Raw genomic sequence first — 26,543 nt, 5'->3', positions numbered from 1 at the left:
CCCGTAGGTGTGAATGGTTGTTTGTTTGTATGTGGATGGATGGATGGATGGATGGATGATATTCCTTAAATGGAAGACGTTTGGGACGACCAGAACCCCTCCAGGAGCTGGCCGTCCGGCCAAACCGAGCAATCGGGGGAGAAGAGGCTTGTTGAGCGAGGTCAAGAAGAATCCAAAGATAAGGTTGGATTGTTTTCCCCCCTTAATAAATAAAATCCTAATTTATAAACAGCCTTTATATTTACTTGTGTTGTGTGATATTAAAATTTGTTTGATCTAAAACATTTGTGATATAGAGGATAAGCGGTTCAGAAACAGATGGATGGATGGATGGATGCCCCCAAACAAATTCTGACATCAGGAAGGGTGCCAATCCTTTTTTCCCACAGCACTGTGCACCCAGACTTTCTCTTATCACCAGCTTCTGCAGGATCTCCAAAAGTGAATTTGTTTCTGCTCTTCTACGGTGTGCAGTTCCTCATACCGTTTGCTTTGCGTGTAGCCATTATGTCGTTCTGCCTCAGGCCTTTATTTCATGATTTTTTTCCAGCTTAGGTGTCCCACGACATATTGACTGATATTTTTTGGAGGGCTGCATACTGCTCATTTGCTGCTGCGCTCCAAATGTAATGCCTAATGTGTCGCTCCATGTAGCAGGGGAGTACTCCATCAGGCTTTGGTTTCATGAGACGTGGGGAACCAACAAAGGCAAAACACTGTCTTACAAAACTGGTGAGAACATTTTAGTATGGCGTTATAACAAGAACAGAAAAATCGTTTCATAGCTTAGAAACCAAACAGGAAATCGATGATTGACAGGATATATTGTTGATAAACCTCAACGCTCAGGCACTGTTGAGGACATCAATCTCTGCTGGGGACACTGCGGTGACATTGATCATACTGGAAGTCGAGATTTTTCCAGTATTGATCATCCATGATGGAGAGGAATAATACCACGCTCTGGCCTGATTTATTCAAGCTCCACAAGCAAATCTCCTTCACCAACTGTCTCACCTGGCTTGCAATGGACACGCTTTACCTGAAAGGACACAAAAGTGTGAACAGTACAATACAGTCATACAAAAACAGTACAATATGCATTTTAAAAATTCCGAACCTCCATTGATGACAATCTTGGTCAGATGTTTATTGACTACATAGTTACACTGACCTTTGCTTGTTTGGCAGCAGTGATACTGTTCTGCATTTTCATAGCTTCAATCACACAGATCTCTTGGCCTTCTGCAACCTAAATATGCACAGCACCAGAACATATGAAAGCAACTGCATTCGAAGTACATTTATGGTGAGGGTTTCAAACTGCACAGTGATCCTCAAAACCGGATTGCTGTTTGTGGAAAAAGCTTGAATATGATTGTCAGTTATCATTCGGGAGATGAAACGCCACCGTACAGCGTAATTAAAGTAACGTGATTTTGATTCCTTTTGTTTATTGGACGTATTTTACATTTTTTTTTTTAACCACATGGAGTCATCAGATCTTAAGCATTAAATGGTCTATGGCTCCTTAGAACATTCATGTTTTCAGATTGATAGAAACGAGGCCGAAGCTTCGACGGGGCTCTTCTCCACGGCCGTTATTCCAAACCAAGTGGAGACGAACCCAGCGCTGATCCTTCCCCAACCTTATTGTTTGACTTAGTATTTTTCGGCCACAGCGCGTCATCTTTTTCCATCTCCTGCATCCTCCTCTCCAACACCAACTTCCCTCATGTCTTCCCTCACGACACCCATCAACCTTCTCTTTGGTCTTCCTCTAGCTCTCTTGCCTAGCAGCTCCATCTTCATCATCCTACCAATATACTCACTATTTCTCCTCTGGACGTGTCCAAACCATCCAAGTCTGCTCTCTCTAACTTTGTCTCCAAAACATCGACCCTCGGCCGTCCCTCTGATGAGCTCATTTCTAATTTGATCCAACCTGGTCACTCCGAGAGCGAACCTCGTCATCTTCACTTCCGCCACCTCCAGCTCTGCTTCCTGTCGTCTCTTCAGTGCCACTGTCTCTAATCCGTCCATCACGGCCGGCCTCACCACTGTTATATAACCTTTGCCCTTCATCCTCGCAGAGACTCTTCCGTCACATAACACACCCGACACCTTCCTCCACCCGTTCCGACCTGCTTGGACCCGTTTCTTCACTTCCTGACCACACTCACCATTGCTCTGGACGCTTGACCCCAAGTATTTCAAGTTATGTTTCATCTTGTAAGAGTATTTTCATTTTCTACACATTGTCATTTTCATAACATCGCAAGTTTGAAAGTAAAGTAAGAGCTGTTTGCTTCGGCTATAGTTAAAGAATGTTATCCTAGATAAAATGTACACACAGCACACCTGTCACATATTACCTTATCACCAGGCCTAACAGTAACTGCCACCACCGTGCCAGGCATTGGTGACCGCAGGATACTGCTGGCGTCTTCAGGAACTTTCTCTGGCATGTAAGAGTTCAACTCCGCAGCCAACTTGGACAGAATTCGAACCTTATACTGCAAGAAAAGTATGAACACTGTATGAGAAAAGCGGCAGAGTGTCTGGAATGTGACTCCATTCACTTAATAATAATACAAAATACCGTTCTTCACAAAACCGAGTACACTAATCGCATTTCAGCAACCATTTTATCATACGGTATCATAAAAATGACATTGTATAGTTAGTGCACAGCTTGTATCGCAGTAACAATATGGACACGACGCCGATCTGATCGGTATCGGCCGAGAATTTGCATTTTATGCTGATCGGCTTTAATGTCATAATGTGCCGATCCGACCAATGACGTCGTCGATCGGCTCCGCAAAAGACATTTACTGCGCCTGGCCATTGTGTACAGAACATTTCAATCCAAAAGCTAGTTTATTTTTAGCCTTGTCACGTGTCTTTTGACGTACTACTGTAAATATCTGACCGTCAATAAAGTTTTTGTTGTTGTTTTTTTTTTAATGCCGGATACGACTACAAGACAAATTTGGTCTCACACGATTGCAGTCGGTCAGACTACTGCAGTACAATCTTGTATTCCGATACCACCGCATCCCATCTTTGACGATATCTGGGCTTTTATCAACTCAAATGCGACCGGATTCACTCGTTACCATGGCGACGACAACAAAAATGGATCGTGCCGTGTGCATTATAAGAACAAAATGGGGAAAAACGTGTGCTGGTGGTCGCCGTTGCTCGGGAGAGGACTTTAATTCAAGGATTGCTTGAGGTATGTTCACGTACTTTTAATACCATTGCGCTCTCGCAAGCAGGAAACAAAACGTTACGTGGCCTAGCCAAGCTAGTGCTAGCACTAACGGTTGCACGTAAACATGCCGGCGTTATGTCGATTCATGTTCGAAGGTTTCGGTGTGTGTGAAGTCATTTCATGACAATAAAGACATTGAATTCCAGTAAGTTAGCACCCATTATTTCCGTCATGTTGTCATGTTGGTTTGACCTGAGCGATTAGAATACATGACCTGAGTAGAGAATACTTTTGTAGATACTCAGCATACAGTACACAAGTGTATGCAGTAAATGAACAAGTCATTTAAAGAGACGCATTGATCCATCTTGTGAGGGTTTTTTTAAACTTGCTGATCGGCCCCAAAAATCCCGATTCGTGTGAAGCCTAACATATTAATAAGTCAAAATTAATACATGAATTATTTATTAATTTTGTGATTCAGCAAGACAATGCCAACGCACTGCACCCGACCCCTAAAATCTGGGAACGCTATCATATAATTTTAGAATTAGATGTGCCTCAATATCAACGAGGCACTGGAGAAACGGACAAGCCATCTTTGTTTCAGGTAGGAGGAGACCCGTAGAAAGTCAGGATTTAGCATACGGAGTCTGTACCGCGGTGATTGATTCCTCTTACCCGATACTTTGAAACGGATCTCTCTAAAACTTGACTCGCCGTAGGCATCCGACGTATTGGTCTGCTATCCGAGCCACAGAACGATACAGTCGGATTCTTAGGTTATGGCATAATATCCGTTTTCCAAGCCGGAGGAAATATACATTTCTCTAAACTCAAGTTAAACAGACACATAGCAAATAGGAATCGCAATCAAGTTTCCTACCGGTCAACTCATGTTATGTCCATATCTCGGCAAGCTGGTTTGTCCTTACATCCGAGTAATACTTTTTCCACGTTGCCTGCCATATTTGGATTTTTTAATCATGGCATATGATTGAGTGTTATTCATTTGTTTTGGGTAAAAGGCCTATCTTTAAAAAAATGACGAACAAAGTTCCATGTTGTAGTTTTAGCTAACAAGCTAAGGAGCTAAATAGCTCGCTCAGCTGCAGCGACATTGTGTCACCGGCTCGGATTTGTGTACGTGTTCCCAATATAACGTACAGACACAATGAAAAAAGTTAACCGTTTATACAGCATCACCACAGCGGCACACGTTATCAATATTCAGGCAGTCGTTGACGTCCGCAAACTCATTTTCAGCGTCATTTGATTGACAGGCGGAGGTCTCACATCACAGTCCAGCAGCTCCAGCGCACGCCTTATTTTACACTCCATTCATCATTTATTTAACCATGTAAAAGTTTACCGAGTTCTAAAATCTTTTTTTTTTCAAAAGGGGTTTGATTGTTTAACAGGCTAATCCTCCAATTATGAAGATAAATTATGATGTGCCATTCCCATCTTGCGCTCCCATCCGTCATTCCTAAATTCATTTTCTATTTAATCTTTCAATAAAATGAAGAAACATCAAGTCGTAGAGTCCCGGGTTTTTCCACTCCTGAGTGCAGATCAAGTCTCAAGTCTTCTTTTTTGAATCAAGTCATCAAAACACTGACTCGAGTCAAAGTCACAATGAGTCAAGTACCGAGCTCGATGTCAACATACTGAATGAGAGGCTGAGTATGAAATGCGATATCACAACTGAATTCATTCAAGCATCCAATAACCTTACCGATGTGCCCAGGTACTGCAGAACTATGAGGCCAGAAGCATCTCGGGACAGACACTAGAGCAAAATGTGAGGCTTTTGTGAACACAGATGTCATCCCGAAAATTTCTTTCAAAAATAGCAAAAGAGAGCATGTTCTGTGCATTACCTGTAACATTCTGTGCTTACTATTGATAGTGAGCGGGAGCAGTGGGGAAGCCAAGTTCCACCGTCCATCCACTTCCACCTGTTCTCCATCCACTTCCACCTGTGGAGAGAAAAATGAACCAAAACTCTGGATTTGCACAACTGCCCCAATGGTGCTTACTAAGGCATCTTATGAATATACACACTGCCTCAATTTGTTTCTCGTTTTTGATGACTGGTCCACATTCAGGTTTTGACAAAGCGCAGTGCTGTGATAAAAGTATTTGCCCCCTTCTCTAATTCTTATTTATTTTTGCAGAGTTTCACCACTTAAATGTAATAAAATGCAGTTTCTAAACGGTGATTTCCATCCATTCATTTTCCGTACCGCTTGTCCTCACGAGGGCCGGAGGCTTGCTGTAGCTGCCTTTCGCAGCTAACTCCGGACGAGAGGAGGGGTACGCCCTGAACTGGTCGTCGGCCAATCGCAGGCCACATAACGCGCCTACGAGCAATTTGGAGTCTTCCATTAACCTAGCATGCATGTTTTTGGGATGTGGGAGGAAACCTCTAGTACCCGGCGAAAACCCACGCAGGCACTGGGAGAACATGAAAAGTCCACACAGGTGAGGCCGGATTTTAACCCGGGTCCTCAGAACTGTGAGGCGGATGTGCTAACCGGTCGTTCACCGTGCCACCTAATTGGTGATTTTATTAAGGCTAAAGCTACCTGGCCCTGTGTAAAAAAGGATCTGCCGCCCTTGTTAAATCCTTAACTAACTGTGGCTCACATTTTTTGGAAAGCTGAGTTCATTTTCACTGACCACACCCAAGATCGATTACCTCCACACAAAATTGTTGGTAACCCTCTGCTAATTAAAGAAAACCCCACAGTGGTCACAGAAGTACCTCATTATTAATAACTATATTTAATCGAATACACTACAAAGACAAGATATTTAATGTAAACTTTATTGCTTTTAGCAAATAATCATTAACTTCGAATTTTATGGCTGCAACACATTGTGAACAAGTGCGTGAGAAAACAGTTTATGGACAATGTTCCTCAACATACGATTGAAAGGAATTTAGGGATTTCATCATCTACGGTCCATATCATCATCATCAAAAGGTTCAGAGAATCTGGAGAAATCACGACATGTAAGCGGCGAGGCCGAAAACCAACATTGAATGCCCGTGACATTGGATCGCTCAGTTGGGGTACTGCATCAAAAACCGACATCGATGTGTAAAAGATATCACCACGTGGGCTCAGGAACACTTCAGAAAACCAATGCCAGTAAATACAGTTCGGCGCTACATCCGGAAGTGACACTTGCAACTCTACTATGCAAAGCAAAAGCCATTTATCAACAACACCCAGAAACGCCGCCGGCTTCGCTGGGCTCGAGCTCATCTCAGATGGACTGACGCAAAGTGGAAAAGTGTTCTGTGGTCCGACGAGTCCACATTTGAAATTGTGGACGTCGTGTCCTCCGGGCCAAAGAGGAAAAGTGTGTTGTGTAAAAGTGTGTGCCGTGTTAGTGGCAATGGGATGGGTAACTTACACATCTGTGAAGGCACCATTAATGCTGAAAGGTACATACAGGTTTTGGAGAAACATATGCTGCCATCCAAGCGACGTCTTTTTCACGGATGCCCCTGCTTATTTCAGCAAGACAATGCCAAACCCTTCCCATGGGCTCACCACCTGTGGGAGGGGCCATAGGGGCCGGGTGCAGTGTGAGCTGGGCGGCGGCCGAAGGCGGGGACCTTGGCGATCCGATCCCCGGCTACAGAAGCTGGCTCTAGGGACGTGGAATGTCACCTCTCTGGCAGGGAAGGAGCCCGACCTGGTGTGTGAGGTCGAGAGGTTCCCACGAGATATAGTCGGACTCTCCTCCACACACAGCTTGGGCTCTGGTACCAGTCCTCTCGAGAGGGGTTGGACTCTCTTCCACTCTGGAGTTGCCCACGGTGAGAGGCGCCGAGCAGGTGTGGGTATACTTATTGCCCCCCGGCTCGGCACCTGTACATTGGGGTTCACCCCGGCGGACGAGAGGGTAGCCTCCCTCCGCCTTCGGGTGGGGGGACGGGTCCTGACTGTTGTTTGTGCCTACGCACCAAACAGCACTTCAGAGTACCCACCCTTTTTGGAGTCCTTGGAGGGGGTGCTGGAGAGCGCCCCCGCTGGGGACTCCATTGTTCTGTTGGGGGACTTCAATGCTCACGTGGGCAATGACAGTGAGACCTGCAAGGGCGTGATTGGGAGGAGCGGCTCCCCCGATCAGAACCCGAGCGGTGTTCTGTTATTGGACGTCTGTGCTCGCCACGGATTGAACCTGAACCGAACCTATTGGTGGACACTAGCGGTGAGGGATGCCGTCAAGCTGAAGAAGGAGTCCTATCGGGCTTCAACAATTAGTGTCCTCAGTTCGCCAAACGTGAATTGAATGTTGTTCAAAGAAAAGGTGATGTAACGCAGTGGTCCCAGCTTTTTTGGAACGTGCGGCAGCCATAAAATTCTAAGTGAATGATTTTTTTGCTAAAAACAGTTTATCAGTTTGAACATGAAATATCTTGTCTTTGTAGTGTATTCAATTAAATGTAGGTTGAACATGATTTGCAAATCATTGTATTCTATTTTTATTTGTTTAACACAACGTCCCAACTTCATCGAAATTGGGGTTGTATTACATAACATGAGATGAGCAGAATGGGCGTGTAGTGAATGCGTATAGCTGAGGACTCCTGGTCTCGTTAATATAAACCCAAATATGCACTAATCCGCAATGTTGGATTTACGTGTCTGGAACACGTTTGAAGCCCGCGAGTCAGGCTCCCGAGCGTTCGGCCGGCCCGCTCCGCACCGTGAGCAGGCGGTTTCGACGGGAGGGAGGAAAAACAGGAGGCCGACGAGTTCTCAGGCAGGACGTCTCTCGGGTGACGTTCAGAGCGGGCGCGTTGCGTCCGCCTCCGTTCCCGAAGACTGAGTTGGGGACCCCAAGCAGGGTGGCTCGGAGCGCTTGAGGGAAGCTGCAGCCGGGGATCGTCCGATGTGTCCTTGCAACCTCGGGTGAGGTGGGCGTCCTGCCTGGCGCGGTCGTCGATGAGTTGGTCGGAGTGACCAAAAAGGCTTCTTCACCAAGACTCCAAAAATTTCTTAACGGCCCCTTTCATGGCCGGAGTGGGTTTTAAAGAGGGGGTTTACCCCCCCTCCTTTTCTACCACCTTCGCGAACACAGAGGGGCTGGACTGCCTTTTGGCGTTATTTTTCCATTCTAGGATTATTTTGTAGTTTAAAACCAGTGGAATAAAATATTAATTATTGGGTTTACGATAACGAGACCATTTCCCCACCCTCATTCTCTTTCATACCTGTAATGAATGTTTGGACTGTTATGTGGTGTGGAGAACATAACTATTTTCATGTGACATTTGTGGCGTGGGGTGCGAATTCCATCTGGTTCAGTTAACAACAGATTTGACGTTAGACATTCAAGTATGCAGCGAAACAGTCACGCGTGGCGTTCATGTAAAGTTCTTCAAATATTGACTCCCCGTCGAGTCACTGACTGTCTTATGAACCCATGTCTGTAGTGTCGTTCCCTCGGCCCCGTAGGTGTCGCTGTTGACTGTTCCAACTCCCAAGTGGCAGCTCTCAGCAGGGTGGAGGCGTCGCTGCGGGTCCAATCCTTAGACTGGCGGTGAGTTAATTAACTTAGCGTTCGGGGGCAAACCCGGCATCCGTGGGTCTGCCCTTTGAAGTCTCAGGCAGACGTGATTCACTTAAAGCAAATGTCTGTCTCTTGTTGAAGATATTTTATTCTCTTCATCCGTTCAGAGTCTGCGTGAGACTCTGGAGTTACAGTCTACCTCGGCGGGGAGCGGCGGTAGTGCGAGGCTGAGGTGTATACATCATAGTGGCATCTTTTGCGTGGCATGTCCGCTACATAAACGCTGCAAATATGAATTTTAACTGACCCCGTAACATCTTTGTCATCTGACCTTTAACAATGCTCAGCCCTAGTCATGTTAGAACAGGAAGGGGCCATCTCCAAACTGTTCCCACAAAGTTGGAAATGTCCCAAATATTAGCCCCTGAGTTCCAGAGAAAGAACTCTGAATGCTTTCAGCATTCCATGAGCTTTTGGACAGTCAAACAGTTTGGGTACTATCCTTTCCTGTTCCAAAATGTCTGTGCACTAGTGCACAAAGCAAGGTCAATAAAGACATGGATGAGAGAATTTGGTATGGATGAACTTGACTGGCCTGCCCTCACCCCGATAAAACCCCTTTGGGTTCATTTCCAGTGGACAGTGAGCCAGGACTTCTCGTCCAACATCCGTGTGTGACCTCGCAAATATGCTCCGAGAAAAATGGGAACGCCTAAACCTTATTGAAAGCCTTCCCACGAGAGTTGAAGCTGTTATAGCTGCAAAGGGTAGACCAACATCATATTAAACCATATGGATTAGAATGGGATAGGACTTAAAATCATGTGAGTGAGAAGGCAGGTAAGAGAATACTTTTAGCATACTTTTAATTAAAATGGATTTGTTGATGATCTGGCATAATGCCTCATATTTAATATCGACTCAGCGTTCCATCAGTTCACATTCATAGGAGATAATTGCATTCATTATAATCAACTGCAATTTCAAATTTAAATCCATCCATCCATCCATCCATCCATCCATTTTCTGAGCCGCTTCTCCTATCCCAGCTGTCATCGGGCAGGAGGCGGGGTACACCCGGAACTGATTGCCAGCCAATCGCAGGGCACGTTAAATATCAAATCAAATTAGGCTGCCTAAAACGAATCATGTGGATAAATTCCAGCAAAAAACACTTTACTCACCATATATATGTCTCCAAATGTATTAACTTTCACTTCATGCCATCGTTCTCCCAGCTGTGCACATAGCTCCCAGCAGTGACACTCCGCAGGTATTGAGGACACCCTGCAATGAAAACACAACTCATTTTCAGGCACCCAAGCTGCTGCTTTCTAGTATAACATCAGCCTGACAAAACCCATCTTAGATGGCATTGGCCAGTTCAAAATGATTCACTATGGCCAACACATTTATGTGACGTTTGTGGGGTTTTTTTTTGTATTGTATTTGATTTGCGTTGAAAACCAAGCCTGGCGAATGTTTCACCATCTTACGGAGCTGTATTCGGAAAGCTCAAGTTATCAAGAGGCTTCTCAGCATAGATTGCGAACATTGTCAATTCTATCAATCTGACCCTTCGTTGCAGACATTTTCACCAAACCTTTTGATTGAAGCTCATCTGCTCACACTCAGTAATGCAAGTTTAGTTTGAAACTTTTCCACTGAAAAACAACCTTGACAACAGCCACCCATTACGAAAACTGCAAAAAGGATTTCTAAGTAAAACAAAAATAAATTACTCTCATTTTCAGTCGAAAAGAACGTTTAGAAATTTCTCAAATTAAGGAATATCTAACTTTCAGAAATTATAGCTAATTGTTCCATCATTTCAAGTTTGAATTCAGCTGTTTGCGCCACACAACTAAATGTGAATGGCTCTGTTGAATCAGAACTACTGTACATGACAAATGCATACCATGAAAATACAGTTCAAGCTATTTCAGAAAAGGGTTGTCAAATCTATTTGCCACGTGGTACGTCGTGTAAATTTCAACTTGTTCTTCTGGATCAATGTTATTGTGTTTAGCAGGCATCTGTACAGACATTTTGGTAAGCAGGTATTCAAGCCCAAAAAGGGCACCCAGCGCCACAATTAATCATACAATTAGGGGGAAAAAAAACAGTAGTGGATTACATATTTTTTTACTGTTAACATAATCAACAGAGTCAGGAATACAACTCATCAAGGAGGTGAAGGGAAGCTACAGTGACGATAAAAAGTCGACACATCCCTGTTCAAATGGCAGGTACAAAAATGAAAGATAAATCACTTTAAAACCACTATTAGTTAATCTAGCGTGCACCTTTTCCTGTCAGTAAACTGAAAAAAAAAAAAAAACATTTAAGAGAGGTGAAGCAAAAAATAAACAACTGATATCAGTTATTCAATAAATAAATAAATAAAAATAAAAAAAAGAGTACGACCCAATTACCAGTGTACACGTCACCTATTGTGTCTCGTATGAGAGAAGTCTGTGGAATGTGTGGATAAATGAATGCGGTTTCCCAGCAACAGGGAGCCTGTGTACAACTAAAAATAATAATACAAATTAAAAAAGAACGTTGGTTGAGAAAGAACAAAGAATTAGTCAAGGATTTGGAACTTTTCGGAAAAACTATCAAATGTGGAATGGAAATGTGGTTGACTGTTGAAGACGCGCTTGGCACCGATAACACTGCTTCGCTTAGACTAGTTATTGAATTTACAGTCACCACCAGACATGTTGTTTTGTTTTGTTGTGTAGTATATTTCAATAGTACCGAAGTCAAGAGTTCCCTTGAGAGGGCCAAATGTTTGGAGAGCTGTAATTCAAGCCAACCATCTTTTCTTTTTAGTTGTACATCAAAGGACTTTCTTCAACCATTTGTGTGTTTATTCGGGTTTTCCTTCTCTTCTCAGACCATAACCTGTCTTTGGTGTACGACAGAGGTTCGAGTCTTCAAAGAGGACTGATTTGCATCCTACGAGATAAGGGTCCCATTTGGGCACCAGGCCAGTCTGTCAAGACGCCAGCAGGCAGGCGTGGGTATTTCACGGACACAGAGCGTCACCTTGTGGCCAGCAGAACACTCCAAATATGGTCAAGTGGCACCTTTTTACCTTCCGGGTAAAGCCAGGGGCGGGGCTAATTCCACGCCCAGAGAATTAAACCGTTATATGCTGAGATCGAGGAGGTTTCGGTGGATTTTTCATTGTCCTGCCTTTGTACGCAGCTGGTATGACACTAAGGCTTGTTCAATAAATCGAATTAGCCCAAACGCTAAATGTCTCCAAGTCTTCATTCGTTCCTGCCCAACGGAAGCCGGAGTTCCCGCGGGTGACAGGCGAAAAAAATCCACCTCAAAGTGGCGTCACGAACAGGATTCTTTGCAGAACTTCTAAGTGACGGCGCCGCGGGGCCGCTTCAGATTTCCGGCTGGTGTGGGCGAGAGCCTGTGCATCTGTGTCTGTCTGTTTCAGCGGGGCACCAAGTGGACACGACTCGAAGCCATCAAGGAGGATTTGTGGAAGTAACCTTATTTTTCAGGACGCCCAGGAGGATGCATCGTGACAGTGTTGATGCATTGCAGGTTGTTGGCGTGCTGACTTAACGCTGATTCTTATGCGAAATTGACACTTTTGTTAACAATGAATGGCATTTGTTTGAGTTTTGTTTTTGTGTTGTTGGAATGATGGATGACGATCATTCACATCACATTTGATGACAAATTCATGCAAAATCCTTTTACTTTTTCTTACAACTGTATAAGCCAAATGTCATTCTTCAAAAATATTTCTTAACAATCCCCATTGAAAGTCTCCAGAAGGTTTAGGGAATTTTTCACACTGTTGCGGAAGATGACTCCACTGTGCAGAAGGCGTTCTATCCTGGACATTCCTATCGACACCTACCTCTGACACACACGGGCAACATTTTCAGACGACTCGGAATCCGTAGCATCTCTTGGGTTTTCCCCGGCGAGAGATACATTTGATCGTAATGATGAGACAAAATATTGCCCGCTGTAATATACTGGGGTTCTCACCTGGAATTACCTCGGACATTCTGGGAACAGAGCTGGGCTGTGATGTACAGAGCTGCTGCAGAGGCTAGCAGTTCCCGCTGCTGTTCCACCTGTAGCTGGTGCCCTTTAAAGCCATCAGGGTAAATCTCTGGAAGGAAGTTGGTGCTAATGTCACCGGAAATAAAGCGAGGATGGGTGATTATTTCTCTCAAGAGAGGAATGTTGTGGGTTACACCTGGAGGCAAAACCAAACCTCATTATAACAACAAAAATATCCAAATGAGAAGGGATGTCTTCAAAATGGAAATCAATTGGCTGGACCTCTGATAACGTAGCTATCCAGAGCATCCTCCATCTTGGCAAGGGCTTCTGCTCTTGTAGCACCATAGGTTATTAACTTCAAACAGATAACACAGGATGTAAGAGCCTTGGTTGTTTTTCATCATCGATTTTGTCATTGTGACCACACTGTCGAAAAAAAACATTGGGAAGGAAGAAAAAGTGTTCTATCGTCTAATAACTGACAAACCTTCGAAATCATGGGATCATAATAGATGCTAATGTCACTTCCCTCCTGGATGCCACTATCCACCCGGACCTGGCAGGAACAAATCGATTCATCTCAAACTGTGAAAACTGGCATCGGAGTTCGGATTGAATACCTCATTGAGGTTGGAGATATTGAGAGAATTTTCATGAACGCACTGCCTACATTATTGAGACTGGGTGGCTCTTGGTATTGGGACAATCTCCCAATGGAGGGAAGACCAAATGACTTGTAAGGGTCCTAAAAGAACAAATAAAAAGATGAAGTGACATTCATATACATTTCCATGCAACCGACAATAATATTAGCAAAACCAAACTTCAGCACGAGTCTCACTGTTTTGAAATAATACGATAAAATTCAAATCCTCATTAACTGTCATTAAGAAATACTGTATGACCAGATGCAATACGGTATATGGTGGTACCTTAAAGTTTGACCATAATCCGTACCATAACGCTGGTTGTGATTCTATTCGGTCGCCTATTGGTTAAAAGAAGCAACACACTTTTGCTCATTCATTCACAGGGCTCCTGGCAACCATCTACCACCATGACACCAAAACACCCACTAATGCTATTCAAAAAAAAAAAAAAAAAAAAAAATGACACTGCTAGACTTTTCTGAAAAGAGTCGATCCACTTCTGCGAGCTTTTTTTGTTGTCTATTTTTCCTGACCACTGTTGTCCTTTCAGGATAAGCGTCGTAAACATTTGTGTGGAAAACAACGTGTTGTGTGTTCAAACTTTGTATCGTATTAAACAGCAAATTTTGGGTACTGCTCAAAATTGTACGACATTCAGGCAAACACACTTCAGGGTATAACTGCATTAACTGTAGTGTACCGAAAAAATCTGAATCTGAATAGATCATTTCGTGAGATAAGACAACTTTGCAATAAATACAACCATGTGCAGAGATGAGCAGTCTAACCTCAGCATAGACGCGGCTCTCAAAGGCCCAGCCATTTATTGGGATATCTTCCTGTTTGTGCTGCAGTTGGTAACCCTTGGCAACTCGGATCATCTGCTCAACCAGGTCGAGCCCAGTAATACATTCTGTTATGGGATGTTCGACCTAGAGCCAAAAGTTAAAAGAATGGTTAAAACAAACTAGGATTGTCAAACGTCTGAGAAAGAGTTCAGTGCTGAAACAACAGTATTCAATAATAATAAACCTAATTTTGATTGAATTTTGATTTGATTTTTTCAGACCCCCTTGAATTTGTTTTTTACTGCTTATGACATTGCAGCCATTTGCTAAAATCATTTAAATTCATTTTTTTCCTCATTAATGTGCACACAGCACCCCATATTAACAGAAAAAAACTCATTGTTCAAAGTTGTACAGATGGATTAAAAAAGAAAAACTGAAATATCACACAGCCAGAAGTATTCAGACCCTTTGCTCAGTATTTCCATGAAGCACCCTTTGAGCTAATACGGCCATGAGTCTTTGGGAATTAAGTTTTTCACACCTGGATTTGGAGATCCTCTGCCATTCGCCCTTGCAGATCCTCTGCAGTTCTGTCAGGTTGGATGGTGAACGTTGTTGGACAGCCATTTTCAGGTCTCTCCAGAGATGCTCAATTGGGTTTAAGTCAGGACTGTGGCTGGGCCATTCAAGAACAGTCGCGGAGTTGTTCTGAAGCCACTCCTGCGTTAATTTCGCTGTGTGCTTCGGGTCATTGTCTCGTTGGAAGGTGAACTTATTCAGACCCTTTGCTGTGACACACACATTTAACTTGGGTGCTGTTCATTTCTTCTGATCATCCTTGAGACATATATTCATATATATGTATGTATGTATATATATATACACACTTCTGATTTCAAAACTAGTTATCCCTCAATTTGTTGTGTTATGGTCATAACATGTTTTGGTGATGATTAAACATGTATATGGTTTAACTATTCTCACGGCCCTCTGAGGGAAATCATAACTACAATGCGGACCAGGACCAAAAAAAAAAAAAAAGAGTTTGACACCCCTGGTCTAGGGGAAGGACAAAATGCACCAGCAAAAGAGATGACCGTGGGCTTCAGTGGATTATCAAACAGAGAAGATTCAAGAATCTAGCAGAGATCCAGAAAGAGTGGAATGAGGCTGGAGTCACAGCTTCAAAAACCACATCCCGACACATCCAGGAGATGGGTTACAAGTGTCGGGTTCCATGTGTACATTAATGAGGGGAGGAAAAAAAAAAATAACTTCCATGATTTTAGCAAATGGCTGCAATATAGCAGTGACAAATTTAAGGGGGTCTGAATACTTTCCGTACCCACTGTATATATGTGTATGTTTAAAAAAAAAAAAGGCTGTCTTTTTATACAATGTTTGTAAACATCTGCTTTTAACGCCACACACTTAAAAGCAGATGTTTACAAACATTGTATAAAAAGACAGCCCTTTTTTTCTCTCAGTGTAACTGGGTCACGTTCGTAGGCCACCTCTCTCACACATGCCTTTCAGGTCTTCCCATCAATTTTCAATAGGACTGGGATCAGGGCTTTGCGATTGCCACTCCAAAACACTGACATACAAAACGGTATGCCTATTGTCTTCTGCCTTAAATGTGCGGATTCGGTTGCACTTCGAAACAGATGACAGGTCTCATCAAAAGAAACCGAATGCACATGAAAGAATTCCGACACAACACTGACAACAACCACCGCCACCACTGACTTGTAGCCGTGTGTTCATCTCCAGGAAGTAGAAATTCTTTGCAGAATCTACCAGGAACTCCACGGTACCGGCAGAAGAGTACTGCACAGCCTTGGCGAGCTGCACTGCTTGCTCACCCATTGCTCGTCTTGTCACCGAGTCCAGGAAAGTACTGGAGAAGTCAACAATGGAGTATCATGTACGTCTGTCTGACATAACAAACAATTATAAAATGTTCATTGCCGACAGTGTGAAATCCTTGTCAGAAAGTGAGACAGTAATCTTTAACTGCTTTCTACCATTGGAAGTAGGGGGGGGGGGTGGGGGCGCTTTTGCTCTGACAAAGCAAAACAATCCCTGAAAATCTGTTAGACGTGATTTTTTTTTACGAGAAATGTGCTGATTTGACATTTGCTATTTCATGCATCTTGAGGCAGGTATACTTCAAACTGATAAGTCGTTAAAATAAAATAAATAAATAAAAATTAAAAAAAGTCCATCAGATACAGGACAACGCTTCCCAAAAGCATGTCGGAAGACTGCTACGACGAAGCATTTGAAAGTAAACATTTGAAGTAGTTTCTTGCAAACCTTGGTGCTTCTTCCACCACCTTCTGGTTCCTCCTCTGGATAGAACACTCCCTTTCATTTAACCACAGAGCATTACCATGTTTATCAGCCAGCACCTAGGAGAAGAAGCACTCATTTAAGAGTTCTTTGTTTTACAATAAATAGGATTCAAACAAAAATGGGGGGGGGGGGGGGGGGGGAAATGGAATTTGGGTTGTATGATGAATTTTTTTTTTTTTTAATTTACACAAATGTCTGAAAATATGTTTTTACTTTGTCATTATGGGATACACTGTAGATTTTTGATTTTTTTTTTTTTTAAAGAAAACTATACTGATATCAGTTTTAGAATAAGTCTGTAACATAGCAAAATGTGGAAAACGTGAAGGGGTGTGAATACTTTCAGGTGGCACTGTCGCTACTGCTGCTAAGGGTGGCGCAACCAGTTAGGTTCCTGCGGCAATTACTTTTTCCACATCGGGCCAGAGCCGTTACCTTTTCCTTAATAAATCATTTCGAAACTGCATTTCATATTTACAGTCTTTTGTTTGTGAGACAAAATGGTTTGATGATTTGAAATGTGTGATAAATATGAATAATATCAATAAAATCAGAAATCATGAAGGGAGCAAATCACTTTTTCATAGCACTATAATATACAGTATTTGAATACTAAAATATATAACGCACAGACTTCTTTATGTTCACTTACTATACCTGAATCTCTATGTGTCTCGGGTTATCTATGTATTTCTCAATAAGAAGTCTATCGTCTCCAAAGCTTGATGATGCTTCCTGGGATGAGAACCGGAAGCCTTCCCTGCGTATATATAAAAAAAAAAAAAAAAAAAAAAAGCGCGCACACAAACAAACACATTTGATCATTTTAGTCCGATATTTGCAAGAATACTGTGCTGGATCTACTGAATGGCAGCTTCTCACACAAGTAACGTGCAAATCATCCATTTTTTTTGCAGCAGGACATGAAATGCGCATACAACGGGGCACAAACGTATTTAGCCAGCCACCAATTGTGCAGGTTCTCCCACTTAAAAAGATGAGAGAGGCCTGTCATTTTCCTCATAGGTATACCTCACCTCGGAGAGACAAATTGAGGAAAAAACAAATATCCAGCAAACCACATCTGATTTTTAAAGAATGTATGAGCAAATTATGGTGGAAAATAAGCATTTGATCACCTATAAACAAGCAAGATTTCTGGCTCTCACAGACCTGGAACTTCTTCTTGAAGAGGCTCCTCTGTCCTCCACTCGTTAGCTGTATTCATGGCACCTGTTTGAACTCTTCAGTACAAAAGAAGACCAAGACCAAAAGAGCTGTCAAAGGACACTAGAAACAAAATTGTAGACCTGCACCAGGCTGGGAAGACTGAATCTGCAAGTCCCCTCAGCTCGATGAGGACTACACCAGGTTTATGATTGGCCTATTAACCAGTAGCTCCAGAGTGAAAGTGAAAGAGGACTTTGCTGGGCAACAACAAAAGGATCTGGTACAATCCACATCACGGAGTCTAACATTCGAAAAAGAAAAACCTAGGCTGGGTTTTGACAGTTGTGTATCTTACGAGGGTACCTCCCTGAAGTCAGAGCAGTTACAAGGCCCAGACCTGACGAGCAGTCTCCTAGGTTTCTTGTCAAGAAATAGCCAAGAACCCATTGCATTTACAACAGACGTTGAGGCCTTGTTATACCAAGTAAGGGTCCCAGAAGAGGGTCCCAATCTCATGAAGTTCCTCTGGTTGGCCGAAAGGAAATCTGGAAGGTAAGCTGAATCATTATAAGAAGGTGGTTCAGATATTTGGTGCCACATCATCGCCAAGCTGTGCCAACTATGCCCTGAGGCAATGCGCAGGGGATTATGGCGATAATTGTTCACCTGAAGCAGTTCAAACAAGTGGTGAAAAACTTTTACGTACAACTATTTGAAGTCCGTGGCCACTGAATGTGAAACCTTGAAACTCGAAGACCTCTGTCCTGTGTGCAAAAGAGGGCTTCAAGGCTAAACAAATGGGAGACTAACAATCAAGCTGTCATTGCCTCGATTCCAGGAAAAGGGAGGGCTAAAGAAATGAAGGATCTCGACCTGATTCAAAATGTTCTGCCAGTAAAGTGCCCCAGGGATTCAGTGGTGTGTGGAATCCGTTTCGTTGCAGTTCAAGCTAGCCATCCAGGACAGAACACTCGCCAGAAGTGGTATTCTCTCGATGGTAATGCGCATGTACGACCCTCTTCTTCCTGCTCCCGTACAGTGCAGACTCTTCTGCTGCTTGCTCCCACCTCGGAGGGAAAGGATGATCTTCGCATGCGGCCAGTTTTTGGGAAAGATTTCTCGCCGCTGGTCATCCACGCCTCCCGCTCACCCCGGAGTGCCGCTTTAAAAGGCACGATAGACACATCGATGGCTTTCAACTTAAAAGCTGCATCGTACGCTTTTCTTCTTGTACTTTCCATGATGATGGTATGGGGGGAAAAATGTGTTTGTGTTGAGTGCGCCAAAAACTAGCCTCGTCGTCTTCTACACGCCGGAGGCGTCTGCGCATGCCCAAACCCTAGTGCATTCTGGGAAACGGTCATGTACATTTTAGCCGCATCGTTGCATAGGCCACAGGGTTCAAAGCGCGGGGAAAAAGTAGCGGCTTACAGTCCGGAAAATACGGTATGTTGAAGAGGTGAACGTTTCAGCAGGCCTTTGCAGCGAAATAGGTGGCTTACAGACGTGTGTTATCCTCTAATCGTGAGCTTCATTTACAATTTAAACATTTTCTGTTTTCAGAGACATCTTTTCAAGGCAGGTGGTCTCTGTCTCAACAGAGGTGCCAAGTTACTAGCTGTGAATATGTTTTACTATGTGCGTCAGTCAAAGTCGCAAAAGGAAAACCTGGGACTGAATGGCGCACTACGAAAGATAAGGTCTGCTGAAGGTCGGGACACGCAGAAGGATGCACCGTCATCAAAACAATCGGAGGAGAAAAGGAATGCTGAAGGTTGTGAGAGACAGAAGGATGCAGCCTCATCGAAACAATCAGAGGTGATAAAATCACGTGAGATCCAGGAGTCAGGGAGAAGGAAGCTCTTGGAGTCTCCGACACCTGCCCCCCCCGGAGGAAAGCCGAACGAAACACTCACTCTCCCAAAAGTTCAGGCAAACTCTGTATCTACAGAGGGGCACAAAAGTATTTAGTCAATACTTTGTTCTTTACCCTTTGTTGGCATTGACAGAGATGAAACGTTTTCCGTCAGTCTTCACGGAGTTGCTGGTTATTTCGGCCCATTCCTCCATGCAGATCTCCCTCTAGAGCAGTGATGTTTTGGGGCTGCCGTTGGGCAACACAGCTTTTCAACTCCCTCCAAAGATTTTCGATGGGGTTGAGACCTGGAGACTGCCAAGGCCACTCCAGGACCTTGAAATGCTTCTTACGAAGGCTCACCATTGAGATTATCAGTGGTCTTGTATGTCTTCCGTTTTCTAATAATTGCGACCGCAAATGATGTCTTCACACCAAGCGGCTTACCTATCGCAGATTCAGTCTTCCCAGCCTGGTGCAGGTCTACAATTTTTGTTTTCCGGTGTCCTTTGACAGCTCTTTGGTCTTGGCCATAGTTGAGTTTGGAGTGTGACTGTTTGACTTTGTGGACAGGTGTCTTTCATTCTGATAACGAGTTCAAACAGGTACCATTAATACAGCTGACGAGCGGAGGGCAGAGGAGCCTCTTAAAGACGAAGTTACAGGTCTGTGGGAGCCAGAAATCTTGCTTGTTTATAGGTGACCGAATACTTATTTCATAATATTCGGTGCTACTGAAAGAGACGTACCTTGCTTCCTCATCATTCCACGCAACTCTCATTCCCTTCCCTCCTCCGCCTGCAGATGCTTTTATCATTACTGGGTAGCCTTGCAATAACAAAAACAATCAACCCAAAAATTAAAAAAGGTATTTCATTTTTTATTTGAAATGTATTTCGCCAAACCGAATGTTTCTAAAAATGAGCCTACAAATCTTCCCAACATCCCCTTTGTAACTAACAAAGAAGCTGCTTTTCTTTTGAGCATAGCAGAAAAGGCTAAATGATCAAAATGCTCAAATGATTTTACATCGTACAAAATGTCACGCGACACACGCGATGATGACTTACCGATATTTTGTGCCATTTTGACGGCTTCCTCTGGATTCTACAACAGAGTGTTTTTGTGACAGAAAAGTGGAAACTGATTGTTGTATTTTTAAAACAATGACTCGCAAAGACAGTGTTGACAAGAAATTTTAAGAGACAACTGGTCCTTCAAACAATAACGCTCAACAAATTGAACATCACATGAGGAAATCTTCCATGCACTCAGTGCTTTTGCCATACCTTGACCACGCCATCAAATCCTGGGATGGTGTTGACTTTTGCAGCCTTAGCAATCAGTTTGCTCTCAATTTTATCCCCCATTGCTTGGATAGCATGAGTGTCAGGGCCAATAAATGCCACGCTCTCCTTTGCCTATAAAATGGATCATAATACCATTATTATTAGGATACGTACAGAGAAAAGTCTGAAACACTACATTTTAGGATGATGCACTGGCGGTCCAATAAGTACCCAGGGATGATAAAACTTCAAATTGAATGAACTTTTCCAAACGATTATGCAAAACAGAGTTGAAAAGAAGGGAAATAGTCGTGAATTGAATTTGCAGAGTCGGAGTCGCGGACGGTTGTTTGAAGACCGCCACGTCCCAAAAAGGCTGCGACGTCAGCAAGGAGGCGGCGGACTGGCCGCTCACGAGTTTGGCCTGAAACACGACAGGGTGAGACCCTGCCCTTTTAGGTTCCCCGAAGGTGTGAAAATGGATGTGGACTTTCTGACTGACCACTTTCTTCCAGGGTACCAAAAGGACAACTGTGCGTTCATTCACCAAAATCCTCAAGCATGAGAAGGCGCCGTCAGACAAATTGGAATTCAAACTCTCCCATAAACTTAGAGGTTTCATTGATGGAAGGATTGCGAAGCTGCCATCAAATAAAGAGTACGAGGTCAACATGTAGTAAGCTATAGATATCCTTGCGACTGATGTGTTTGATTGCAATCGCTATTGAATTCAGTAAATCTGAAATCCGAATCATCCAAATTCAAGAAATGACTACTTTCAGATCTTTCAATCCAAAGGGGACGGCCGACCAATGGGATCCCGCCGCCGACCTGCGATTCCGCAGGGCTCCGAGGATCGCGACCGATCAAATTCAACTGAACATACTGTGGGGGAATTCGAAGAGGAAAAAAGACGCATCTCCGAATGGTCGAGGCGGTAAGTGGTGAAATAGGCGCGGCGAGAGAACAGCAAACCTTCGAATGACGATTGTACTCACGAGTCGCTTTGCAAATTCTTTGTTTTCTGAAAGAAAGCCATACCCCGGGTGAACCTTGACAAACAAATAAACGGGGAGAAAAAAGAAGATCCTGATCAAAAAAAACAACAACAACAACAACAACAACAATACCGAATGATTTACATTAACTAATGCCAGGTAAATATTTGGCAACACTAAGAACATGCTACAACAGTAAATGTTTAGCTGTTGCACTGATAGATAATACAGTAACTTTATATCAACACACATATTAATCACGAACATGTGTGTGTGTGTGTGTGTGTGTGCGCTCAGCAGCCAGGCTCAAGGGCTTTTCCAAGACCCGATGGACGGGAACGCAGATCTTGGTGATGAAAAGCATCCCTCATGTCACTTTCGACTTTATCTCTCGGCTGACACTGACAGCAGCGCTACTGCTACCAACGAGAGCATCATTATACAGTATTACATTTTTACACAAGGTATGAAGTTCAATCAATAAGTCAATATTTGACTGACCGCAACTTGCCAAGAAGCATTTGTCATTGTGGCAAAATAATACACGAAGAGAACTGGCCGCAGAAGGTGAATGTCAGCTTGCGCCGTTATCATTTTGAAAAAGCCCGAATTTTCGCTCAGTCGTTGTGATACGATCCATACGTTGTGAAAGAAGAAAGACTTACAGCTTGGGATTTAGTGTGTCTGACAGCATGCAGAATGGCATCCATGTTGAGGTAGCTCCGATTCGCGGGGGCGGGGCCAACACACGCCGCCTCGTCGGCCATCTTGACATGAACCTGGATACACACGACAGCTTCAGAGCAGTAAACAATGATCTACAATACCGTCATGTACTTCCTAGTGTCTGTCTTTGTGTACGACGAACACCAAGATATAATGCAGTTAATATCATGTCAATGTAACTTTATGGTTTGCTATGTTGTCCATCGATGTGTGTTGTTGCACCATTTGCGTAGGAATAGCCGTTGCTTGACGAATGACATCATCACCATGTAGACGCCATCCGTTAGCCATCTATGGCATTTCGCATCGGACGCTAGCATTGAGCTAGCGCACGTTCAGAGAGACGTGGTTGCTGTCAATACACGTGTGCTTCTCTTTGTGTCGTGTGCCGTAAGCCTCCAACTGGACGCGGCCCGAGAAGTCGCTTTGGAGGAATATTTCACGGCGTACGAAACTGCTGCTTGTTCTCAGAAAGTCTGTTAAATTCACTGCCGCCATCGAGCACTCGTATCTCAAATTTTTGCTTGAATGTCGAAGCAACAACCACAAAAAGAAACCCGCTCCCCGATAGCATCTCCGGAAAGTCAAGGTACCACTGTGCTGTGCGCTGTCAAAAAGTTTGAAAGGCAACGTAGGGGCAAAAACGATGAACCACGATAACGCAGGGGAAGACCGCAGACTGAAAACATTCGAGAACGACACAAAAGATCAACGTACCAGGTTTTCTACACAGGTCATTTTAGATCTGATTCAGATCTATATTGTATACACAAGTACTTTCAGCAATAGTAGCAGTCGCAATACGGTTGGACCATGACTTACGAGTGCTTGGCCGATTTTTTTTTTTTTTTTGCTTGCTTGCTTTGTCTTGTGAGCCAAGTGTGAAGTGGAGGAAATGAAGCAATTAAGGTGGAACCAACCTCAGTTCAAACAATTAATTGTCTTGGGATTGGATGTCATCAAGAAGCGGGAAATAAAGCCAACTCGCCAGATCTAAACCCCATTGAGAATCTATGGGGTGTCATCAAGACGGAAACGAGGGGCACCCGACCCAAAAACACAGAAGAACTGACGGCAGGCACCAAGGAAATCTGGGCTTCCATCACGCCCTGGCAACGCCACAGGCTGATTGGCTCAACGTCACGGCGCGTCCAGGCAGCGATTCAATATATATATCGAGAATAAACAAATACACTTTAAATTGTTGCTAACAAACAACAACAACAACAACGGAGAAGTAGATGCTCTTACATTTATTGCTTCGGATGTAGCTGTCGGCCATGGTAAGTAGGTACCACGCAGTCATATTTTCGGAAATAGTTGGAAAATCGAGTTGCGATACCAACCCGACACGCCGCAGACTAGAACTCACAGCATTGGAGTCCACGTCACTGTGAACAGCGACAGTCCGAATCCCCATCTTCTTGCACGTCCTGATCACCTGATGGGAGGACACGGACACGAAGGTCACGGATTTCAAATGTGTGCACGAAGGGCGGTTGCTGTACACAAATGTCGTGTGTTGCTTTTCCGATTCAAGTATGATCCTTCCCAAAACATCGATTGAAGAAGCTTTTTTTTTTTTTTTTTTTTTTTTTTCCCCCCCCTCCCCACGGAGTTGTAAGTGTCCTATTGAACAACAGCTAGTCGACCGCAGATTCAGTCGGGCTCCGTCGCTGGGAGGGTCTCGTTCGGTCTTACTCTGCAAGCAATCTCCCCTCTGTTGGCGATGAGGATCTTGTCGAAGGTCTGTGGAAGGAAAGGACCACTTGAGAAATCCATTTGTCCATTTCACATGAAATAGGTATTTCGAAGGGAATTTCTTGCAAAGTAAAATCACAACGTATTGGGCCTTCAAATAAAATCTCGGACACTCGAATCGTGTTTCGCCATCCAAAAAGTCCATTTTTGGATCATCGTAAAAGATTGACAAGAAATCACGACAAATCAAAAGGGAAATTACCTTTTCGTCGGGACTTGGAGCGGTGGAATACTGAGCCTTGCTGTGAAGAGCACAGTATCCAGACTGGAAGGGGGCGTGCTGCAAAACACCATCCCTCTGTCACTTCAAGCATTCTTGATATGGATATGATCTCGCATTCGTTGCACACACGCATTACCATTCAATTGTGTGAGGCGAGACGCTCGTTTGCACGATAAGAATGCTCATCGTTTACTGGTATAGAATTCGACAGAAAGTCCGTTATTTAGTAGGTGACCGAACACTTTGAAGAGCTTCACGGGTCCGCCGACGCGCCTTCCTGTGAGGAAGCCGACCGAGTCTGGGGACCGAGAAGGGCTCTCCTATCTCCGGGGCCGGAGTCACCGAGACGGTTCAAAAGCCGCTCGGTGGATGAGACGCACCCACGATTCCGGAAGGCTCCGGGTGTCGCGGGGCCGTCCCGGTTGACGCGCCTGTGCAACATCGGCGACAGTGCCGCTACATTGGCAAACCGGGGTGTGTTCCAGCTAGTCCTCAGCCTCCCTGGAGAGGAGGGTCCACCTGGAAGTCGAATCTCAGATTCAGGAGGAGCAGCGTGGTTTTGGTCCTGGCCGTGGAACAACGGACCAGCTCTCCGCCCTCGGCGGGGTCCTCGAGGGTGCGTGGGAGTTGCCTTCTCCAATGCACTCGGAGAAGGCATTTGACCACGACCCCTCTGGGAGTCCTGCGGAGGGTGCTCCAGGAGTACGGGATATCGGAGCCCCTGATACGGGTCGTTCGGTCCCCGTGCGATCGGTGTTCGACTTTGGTCCCCATGGCCGGCAAGAAGTCGGATTCATCTTGGGGTCTGGTTCACGAGTGAGCGACGAAGGCGGCATCTGAGCAGCATCTGCAGTGATGCGGACTCTGTATCAGTCCGCGGCGGTGAAGAAGGAGCTGAGCCGAAAGGCGAAGCTTTCGATCTCCGTTCGTACCCTCGCCTGTGACGACGAGCCGTGGGTTGGGACTGAAAGAACAAGACGGCAGATAAAAGCTTGCCGAAATGAGGTTTCTCCGCAGGGTGTCCAAACTCTCCCTTAGAGAAGCTCGATCATCCGGGAGGGGGTCAGAGTCAAGCCACTGCTCCTCTGCATCGAGAGGAGCCAGAGGAGGCGGCTCGGGCATCCGATTAGGATGCGTCCTGGGCACGCCCCACCGGGACGAGGCCCAGGGGACGACCCAGGACACGCTGGCGTGACGCCTCGGGATCCCCCTGGAGGAGCTGGACAAAGTGGCTGCGGAGAGGGAAGTCTGGCCTTCTCTGCTTCAAAAGCTAATTGCCCCCCCCGCGACCCGACCTCGGGAAAGCCTTAGCGAAAGAAAGAATGAATGAATGAACGTTGACTAGTTTGCAGTCGCTGTACTGCATCATGCAAATTTCTCATATTTTGTAATGCGAACAAACCTAGTGTTCAATTAAAACCTCTCTTATTGTGTCACTTTAAATCGTGAAAATCGTTTTCGTTTCTTTTTTTTTTTTAGATATATATTGCGACTGCACCGGAAGAATATGTGTGCGATCATTTATGTCCACCACGACGGACGTTCACTGTTTCCAGGCTGTCTCGCTACAGTCACAAAGGTCATGACATCATCTCAAAAACAACATTCCATTTATGCACGACTCTTCTCACCTTTAAAACAAATAGCAATCTGGTATGTGGTGGCAAGATACTGCGCGTCGCCATGTTGATACAATAACAAAAATTAAGTTGGAAGTTTTCAGGAGGAACCGCCCCCTCCCCCTTTTCTTCTTCTTCTTCTTCTTCTTCTTCTTCGTCTTTTTCTTCTTCTTCGTCTTGTGCCATAGACAAGAAGATGGATAGATGCGAAAAAAACAAAATATAAACACGAGATATGCTAGCTAACTGTAGCACTCTTGCTAACCGACGTGCCTACATGGCGGCCATTTTGGGG

At 44.4% G+C, this 26,543-nt stretch overlaps 1 protein-coding gene across 2 annotated transcripts; it reads right to left on the bottom strand.

The window, feature by feature from the left end:
- Positions 1–721: 721 nt before the first annotated feature.
- On the bottom strand, positions 722–26,543 carry pcca (propionyl-CoA carboxylase subunit alpha). Of its 2 annotated transcripts, XM_061689871.1 has the most exons (24): positions 26,261–26,543; positions 24,766–25,593; positions 24,609–24,686; positions 24,347–24,394; positions 24,018–24,086; positions 22,585–22,698; positions 21,920–21,973; positions 20,922–21,053; positions 20,703–20,739; positions 20,382–20,460; positions 17,265–17,367; positions 16,569–16,663; positions 15,999–16,149; positions 14,247–14,390; positions 13,479–13,553; positions 13,296–13,364; positions 13,088–13,163; positions 12,788–13,001; positions 9,943–10,045; positions 5,104–5,202; positions 4,959–5,012; positions 2,376–2,516; positions 1,175–1,252; positions 722–1,042 (listed from the first exon to the last, which is right to left on the bottom strand). In XM_061689871.1, the coding sequence occupies exons 2-24, from the start codon at positions 24,766–24,768 to the stop codon at positions 974–976; spliced, it is 2,085 nt and encodes a 694-aa protein (XP_061545855.1). In that variant the 5' UTR covers positions 24,769–25,593; positions 26,261–26,543; the 3' UTR covers positions 722–973. The 2 variants fall into 2 exon arrangements, with proteins under 2 accessions (XP_061545855.1, XP_061545854.1); XM_061689870.1 differs by lacking the exon at positions 24,766–25,593.

Source organism: Phycodurus eques, chromosome 11, assembly GCF_024500275.1.
Source record: "Phycodurus eques isolate BA_2022a chromosome 11, UOR_Pequ_1.1, whole genome shotgun sequence".
Taxonomy (NCBI): Eukaryota; Metazoa; Chordata; class Actinopteri; order Syngnathiformes; family Syngnathidae; genus Phycodurus; species Phycodurus eques.
Note: the sequence above shows the minus strand (reverse complement) of the source record. Positions and strands in the feature narration are given on the sequence as shown.

Excerpts from the sequence above, each read along its gene's own strand:
- pcca (XM_061689870.1), bottom strand. The coding sequence starts at position 26,434 with ATGGCACAAGACGAAGAAGAAGAAAAAGACGAAGAAGAAGAAGAAGAA. Across the intron at positions 13,554-14,246 it reads AGAGCCGCGTCTATGCTGAG|GACCCTTACAAGTCATTTGG; the intron begins GTTAGACTGCTC and ends TTGTTCTTTTAG. Across the intron at positions 2,517-4,958 it reads TGCAGTACCTGGGCACATCG|TATAAGGTTCGAATTCTGTC; the intron begins GTAAGGTTATTG and ends CTTTTCTTGCAG.